Below are 7,898 nucleotides of genomic sequence, written 5' to 3'. Positions count from 1 at the left end.
AGGAATTTGTAATTCAGGGTTATTTTCTTCTGGCATTTCATTTAGGTCAATCGTCTCCAACCTTTTTATTTTTTCACCCAGAGAAATGAAGCAAGTTAGCTGGATGAGGCAAGCAAGTAACACACAGTATGTAGGCAAGAAGTTTACAAGAATATGGTTTTTTTGTTAACATAGTGTATTGATAGAAATTGCCTACAGTAGAAGATGTTTTAGTAGTGTACTGAATAAATATTGTTTTTGTTTTTCTAAATGCTTACAGAAGGCTATAGGTTTCATGTGTTTGAAGGACTGGTGAAGCAAGCTGCATGGAGAAGGATCAACTTTCAAAGTGCTTCCAGCATTGGAAACTTGTCAATTTCATTGACATCAAAAGTAGCTTATTTCATGTAGCAAAAAACTGTAAATAGCAGCAGTTCAAGTAATGTTGGGTGACATAGTCACTCTGTTTAGCACTCTTTTCACATATTATGCTATTAGTGACATCAGAACTACCGTTCGTTTTGGAGCCCTTATTCATGGTTATCTTCTAACACATTGAGCACCTCATTTTCATGAGATTTTTTCTTGCTTTTTCTTTGTGTTTGATCTACGTGGATCCTTCTTTTGCAAGACCAATCTAGCATTTTTCCTAGGGAGGTCAACTTGGTAGGAAGCATTGGTAGCCACTTCTCCAAGGCAATGTTCGTTAAACTTTTTCACAATTATTCAGTCAGGAAAGTTGCACTAGGTAACATAAGTTGCTCACAGTACCAATAGTTCTTTGATAACTGCCAGGTTGCAGCATTTTTGTATTAGTATTTTTGTGTGAGACTATCATATTAGTTTCTTATACATAATCATAATAGTTGCTTAGTGACCAAGATTTTATTGTTGTTCACTAGCACACATAGTTACTAAAAAACACAGTGATTGTGTTGAAGTCAATGTAGCAGTTTTTCTATGTTATGGGGTTTTTAAATTTCCAAGTCCAGGATAATTTCTTACAATGACAACATTATTTTCTCAGAACAACCAAAGTAGTTGCTTAGAGTACCAAGAATTCTTTGATAACTGCCAGCTTGCAGCATTTTTCTATCAGTAATTTTGTATGAGACCATCATATTAGTTGCTTATACATAATCATAATAGTGGCTTATAAATCAGGGTTTTATTGTTGTTCACTAGCACACACAGTTGCTAAAAAACACAGTAATTGCATTGAAGTTAACGTAGCAGTTTTTCTATGTTATGGGGGTTTTAAATTTCCAAGTACAAAACAATTGCTTACAACGACAACATTATTTGCTGAGAACAACCAGAGTAGTTGCTCAGAGTGCCAACAGTTCTTTGACAACTGCCAGCTTGCAACATTGTTCTATTAGTATTTTTGTGTGAGACCATCATATTAGTTGTTTATACATAATCATAATAGTTGCTTAGAAACCAGGGTTTATTGTTGTTCACTCAAATTTAGATGGAAGAGTTGGGCAAACCTGACTTCCTTGTGCGTTTTGCTTCATGTTTTTTCTATATTTCTTTGGTTTTTATGAACTGGCTTGTTCGTATGCCGCCATTAACAGGGAGAGAAGCTTTATAGGGAAAGAACATGCCTTGTTGAGGAAGAAGATGGGGACGTTGGGGGTGGTGGTCGGGTGGGGGTTGGGCTTGGTGGGGAGGAAACACGTGAGGGGGATGGAGGAGTGGGAACCGACCAAGGCGACGGTGGAGTCGTGGGGGAGAGAAGAGACACTTGAGTTAGGGAGGAAGGACCCGGGTTACCTTTTCGACAGGGGGACCAAAATATGACCGGCTACGAGAGAAAGCTAGAGAACGGCCAGTCCATACAAAATATGTTTGTTGGACATATACTTTTCTTATTTTTGCGTATTTGAATAATATAATAAGAATACACAATATTTGTATCGATTCCTGTAGCCACACAACATATAATTTGTGTATTTATTAAGAGTTGCGTATTTTATTGTTACATATAATTTTAATAATAATTTAGCACACGCAGCCTCGCTGGGCGCAACCAGCCGGCCCACCTTGTGCCCGTTCTGTAACGCGAGCTCTCCATGGCGTGGGCGCGGAGCTGCATACGCGTGGTCGCGTGTTCGAATCCCGTCAGCGACCGATTTTCATTTATTTTATTTATTTGCCTATATAGCTTGACGATAACTTTTAAATGAATCCCATTCGGTGTTGAAAAATTACGAAAGAAAAAAAAGTCAGGAGCTCTTTCGTGCAAAAATATAGGGCCTTTATATGATTAAATTATGAAAGGAAAAAAAGTCGCCCACAGGAGCTCTTTTCCTTCAAAAATAAAGGGTATTTATATGATTACATATAAAACAGGGGGGGTTTTGTAAAAAAACTTGTTACGTCGGCATCTGCCGAGCGGGCACTGTCAGTCAGATACACCTTGCCGAGCGGGCACTGTCAGTCAGATACACCGTTAATATGTATTTATACGCGGTTTAGACTTTTTAGCAATGGCTTAACCTCAAACTTGATACTGACATGTAAAAATGTTTAGACTTTTTAGCAACGGCTTAACCTCAAACTTGGTACTAACATGTAAAAATTACAAAACATGATCAATATATCCCAATTATGGTATGTTTGTGCAATTAACTCAAAGAAAGTAAACGGTTTCTGTAGACTACGAGGCGTCTACGATGACTTAGATGATACGTTGGTTCACTCTATGATGACTTAGATGATACGTCGGCTCACTTTTTCGGAGATGGTCATACGGATATAATGTGTGTGTTCGTAAAGACGAATACATTTATGTTTACATAAACGCTCATCTGTATTGTGTTAAGAATAATAATAAGAAATAGTATTTTCGTTGGCTATCATTGTTGTCCCCACGCGCCTTTGTACCATTGGTCCATAAACTTCTTCGTGTGTGGACTAATTTTCTCTAATTATAATTATTTAGATAAAAAGGATAGATTATAGGAGAAGCGGCAAACTAATTTCCTTTAATTATAATTATTTAGGTATAAAAGGTACTCCTTCTGTAAATTAATATAAGAGCGTTTAGATCACTAAGGAGATCACTAAGGAGGGAGTAGATTATAGGAGGAGCAGGCGAGCTCGTCGGCGTACCGCAACTCTCGTTCTCTGTCTCATACTGTATCTTCTTGTTGTTGTATCAAGATACACTAGACGGGATGTGTTCACTGTTGAGTTCCTCCAATTATACGCGCTCCCGTTGGAAACGTCAGTACGCTACAGTTCCTCCAATTATACGCGCTCCGGCGGGAAACAACAGTAAGCTACAGCAAGACACGCCGCCCCTGCACCATCCAGCCACCCGTATCCCAACAGCAGAGACTTGCGCAAATAATTGGTGACATAGAGGAGGGAATGTACCATGCGCCATCTACAGCAAAACGCCTGACGGTCCGTTACATGTAGACATCTAGAACTAACACTGTTTCAGCACAGCACAAAGCGCAGCCATTATGCCCCTGTCTGCTATGGCTGGCTAGCTGTAGCTGTTCCATGGGAGAGTTCTTCCTCTCCATATAAATTATTTTGTTCTGGAGGAAACAGGGGATCATCCACAGGACAAGTGGTGGTGCAAATTCAGGTTCACTCAGTTAGTAGAATGCTGACAGCATATTTGGGATTGTAAGACATTATCAGAACCATACTTTTGGGACACATGTGTTCAACGAAGCAGAAAACGGAAGTTAGATAATGTGATAGTATAATTTATCATTAGAGAACGGAACATCTATTTACACATCTGCAAGGTCTCTGCCCTTTTATTTGGATACAAGTGTTACATATTTACAATCCCTTATGCTGATCTTTCTTAAATAGTTTAAAGAAACAACAGGTGCAACAGTTTAACTCAGACAAATTACCAAGATAATAATACACCCAGCAGGCAAAAATTGCACAAGGCAAAGGCCACACTGAGCATAGGCATCCCAAAATGCCCAATTATTAGTATGTACTCCCTCCGTAAAGAAATATAAGAGCGTTTACATCACCAAACGCTCTTACATTTCTAAGGGGGTATTTAACCGCGGCAGGGTTCAAAGATAGGAGTATACCATACGCCTGAAAGTTTGGGACGGTATCTACAGATTCAGTACTGTGAAGACCAATCTGCAGCGCTGCCGACCCGAGGAATTCCGGCGGTATCTTTCTTGGCTTGTTCATCGACCGTGTAAGTTGTGCCGCAAACCTCCCCTTTGCTGTCGACCCTCGGCACCGGCTTCACCTCGTTCAGAGGATGCTCGTAGCTCTGCAGTCCACCGGATGTCGTGAAGAAGAAACCTGGCAAGAAAAACATCGGATGCCGGTGACCAGAGCACGAGAAAAGAATAACAGAGATGATTGTAACGTTTGCTTGCTTGGTTGCAATTTAGGCGCACCTTTGGGGAACGGTGCAAACGATTTTCCACAGGCGTTCTTCACAATTTCATCATCGTCGGAAATTACAAGATGACCCACTGAATCGACTCCCCAGTAAAATGGGACGCCGCCATCAGCATCCTGCAAGAAAATGGAGAGCCCATATGAATTTATTTCGATATGACATGGCATGGTTTTGTCTGTCTGTCAGACTGTCTTTGCCACATTAATGTGAAATGCGGAAATGCAGAATACTAGACAGGCAACATGAAGATCAGTTCAAATAACAGAGGGAATCGGTAGCATTCAATCTGAAGTCGACGTTGATACTATCGAGCATTCATCTTATACTGAAGTAGTATGAACAACCATCGTCTGTTATCTGAATGCATATTGGGCCGGAGATGTCAAGACGAGATAAGATTGAAGGTCCGGACATACTTTGAGTACGTACTAACAGTCACATGCTGAACATTGTAGTGTAAGCCCAAAGTACAGTAAGAAAAAATATTGACCAAAGTGGGGCAGACATTTGAGTGTTGAACACAACTTTTGAAACCAAACCACCACAGGCAGCTATGAATAAAGATCTATACTAGCAACGACAGGTAAGTGACGACAGTATACCAGAACTGTCATTTCAAAATCTTCGAAAAGAAACACGCGTCGTGCTGCGACAACTGAGGTGGAAAGTTCAAAGTAACCACACAACTGCATTCTTAAAACCTGATTATCGTGGTTCTATTTCGCGCCAAGAAAGGTTTACTAGAGCTTGCACGTTATTAAACTGAACTGAATCGAGAACAAAAATGAAATCCAGATATTAACTTACAGCAGCCATGAAGACCGAGCTGGTGGAGCGATCATACAGCACAAACGCGAATTTCCCATTTAAGTCTCTCACGACCTGGTCTGCAGGGTAAGGCCCCCTGTCCCTCAGGGTTCTGTAGGCCTCGATGACGATGTTGATCTCCGTGGCAGTCTTGCTCAACCCGTACTGCTGCTTCAGCACAGCCATGTTCTCGACCGCGCCTTGGAACAGGCAGAATATGTCGTCGACGACGCCGAACAACCTACCAACGTAAACGATTCAGTGGAAGAAAAGATACGGCAAGAAATTAGCTGAACCCATGGCGACAGTAACGCAACGCCACGAATCCTCACGGCAGAGCTCGCAGCTGACGCTGACGCAAACGCGCCGTCGATCCGTGGGTTTAGGCAGGAACGCACGGCGCGGGGGAAACGATATCGACGGAGAATTCCGTCACCTCACCTGGGGAGGAAGGGGCTCTGGCCGTGGGAAGTGTAGGCCATGGCGGCGCCGCCGCCGAGGTCTACGGTGACCGCGCCGGGGCGGGCCTCCGGGAACCGGGCCGCGAGCCCGTCCGCGCCATGCCCGGCCTCGCCCGGCTGCCGCAGCCCCTCCGGGCTCGGCGCCACCGCCCTGTCGAACACCGCGAGCATCTCGGGCCGGAGCCGGAGCAGCCTCGCTCGTCCTCCGGCGCGCGGGCGTGGGCGTGAGAGGGTGTCGTGTCGCAGTACGGCTATGGCGGTCGCGATCCTTCGGGTGAGCTCGCGGTCGCGCAGGTGTAGTGCTCCATGACGGTGAAGCGTTGTCTTATACTGGGGCGGCGGCGGTACGTGGCCACGGCCGTAGGGGGTGATGCGTCGGTCGAGAGTGAGTGCGCGGGGAATGCCGCCGAAGGGTCGAGACGGATCGGCAGCGGCGGCAGAGCAACTTTTCGCCTACCCGCCCTAGGCCTTTACTCTGTTCTAGTACCATAATACATTGTGCTACGAAACATTTTTCATACATGTTTAACATTTGTAAAAACATGATTAATTTGTTTTCATATTTTTCAAATTTCAACTTAAATTCTGACACTGAACTAAAACCATAACATTTATTTTAGATCGGAGGAAGTAACCTTTTTATTCATATCCCTAAACATTTTTTAAAATATGCGTTTTGCATTACTTTGAATGATACGAAACAATTTTTTCCAACTACACGAACATTTTTTCTCTACTAACTTTTTAAAATGTATGAGCACATTTTTTAACACGTGTTCACTTTTTTTAAGATGGCACACGCATTCTTTTTAATGATATGAACATTTTTTAAATTGCACGATTTTTTTATTTACTATAAAATTTATATTTAATGGCATGTACATGTCTTTGAAACACTAGAACAGTTTAAATATGATGAACATCTTTTTTTAATTTTATCAATATATTTAAAAAGTTGCACGAAGACAAATGGTGTGTTAAAATGTTAATGAAGTGTTAAAAAAAGCTCGTGCAACTTTTCTAAAATATATGTAAAAAAATGCTCATGGAATTTTGGCATATATTTTAGAAAATGCTTGTGTCTACGGTCCAGATTTGACCTAATATATAAGGGGGTGGAATAAAAAAGGATTACCTTTTTTCAATTATCTGCTCATGAATTCACCTCTTTTTCTTTAGAGAGGTGCTAAGAAATCCACTTTGATGAAAGGAAAAAGTTCATTAAATATCTAAGTTTAAAAGCTTTACGTTCCCTATCCAAATCATGATTTCCCATCGCACGGCCTACCCAACGAAAATAGTATATGTGCTTCCTCTTTGTAATGCTATCTTATCATTTGTTGCATCCGTTTGTAAGTAAGTGGTATGGTTTTATTTCACACCAGTTATTTAGGAATAAGGGGGGATATTTTTTTTTGAGCAACTATCACTATTAGGAAAAAACTTATAGATAGAATTTTAATGGTAGCGTCGGTTGTGAGCCTAGTGCGGGTGGGGACAAGCGCTATAGGTATCATGTTAGAGTACCACCCGTCGTCGAACATGCACTACTGGTAATCGGTCCGACCGCGACATGCAGGGACGACCTATAGTAGTAGCGTTCGTGAGGAAGAAACCCTACTGTTCAAGCCATAGCAGTAGCGCCCTTTTTTACCTGCGTTATTGCTAGGAAGGGCGTGGACTTATCGTCTTCACTCGCACACGCCCCTCACTCTCTCCCCTCTTCCCGTCCTTACTCCCTCCCTCTCCACTCTACATCGTCGTCGCCGGTGCCCTCAACGCGGCCCTCCTCCGCTCACGCCCCGCATTCCCTCCCTCTTCACTGTGCGTCGTCGTCGCCGGTGCCCTCAACGCGACCCTGCTCCGCGCACGCCCCTCATTCCCTACCTCTCCCCTCCTCACTCCCTCCATCTCCACTCTACGCACCGTCGTCGCCCCTCACTCTCTCCCTCTCCCCCTCCTCACTCCCCCCCTCTCCACTCTGCGCTACCGCCACCACCAGTGCCCTAAACGCGACCTCGCTCCGCGCACGCCCCCTCACTCCCTCCCTCTCCACTCCCTTGCGCCGCCGCAGGTCCTCCCAACGCGACCCCGACGACCTCGACCCCGGCCCCTACCCCGACACCGACCCCGTCCTCTGCTTCTCCTCCGGCCATCTCCTCCGTGCGCCGGTCGTCTCCTTCTCTGGTGAGACATCCCCACGCCTCCTTCGCCCAAAATATATACACCACCATATCAGTGTG

The 7,898-nt window shown here is 43.7% G+C and overlaps 1 protein-coding gene across 1 annotated transcript; it reads right to left on the bottom strand.

Annotated features, from left to right (window-relative positions):
* Positions 1–3,736: 3,736 nt before the first annotated feature.
* LOC123398851 (stem-specific protein TSJT1) lies at positions 3,737–5,826 on the bottom strand. Its single transcript, XM_045093300.1, has 4 exons — positions 5,636–5,826; positions 5,195–5,435; positions 4,383–4,503; positions 3,737–4,284 (listed from the first exon to the last, which is right to left on the bottom strand). Exons 1-4 carry the CDS (start codon positions 5,824–5,826, stop codon positions 4,094–4,096), a joined length of 744 nt encoding a protein of 247 aa, XP_044949235.1. The 3' UTR covers positions 3,737–4,093.
* Positions 5,827–7,898: the final 2,072 nt, after the last annotated feature.

The sequence above is a fragment of the Hordeum vulgare genome, chromosome 5H (assembly GCF_904849725.1).
Source record: "Hordeum vulgare subsp. vulgare chromosome 5H, MorexV3_pseudomolecules_assembly, whole genome shotgun sequence".
NCBI lineage: Eukaryota > Viridiplantae > Streptophyta > Magnoliopsida > Poales > Poaceae > Hordeum > Hordeum vulgare.
Note: the sequence above shows the minus strand (reverse complement) of the source record. Positions and strands in the feature narration are given on the sequence as shown.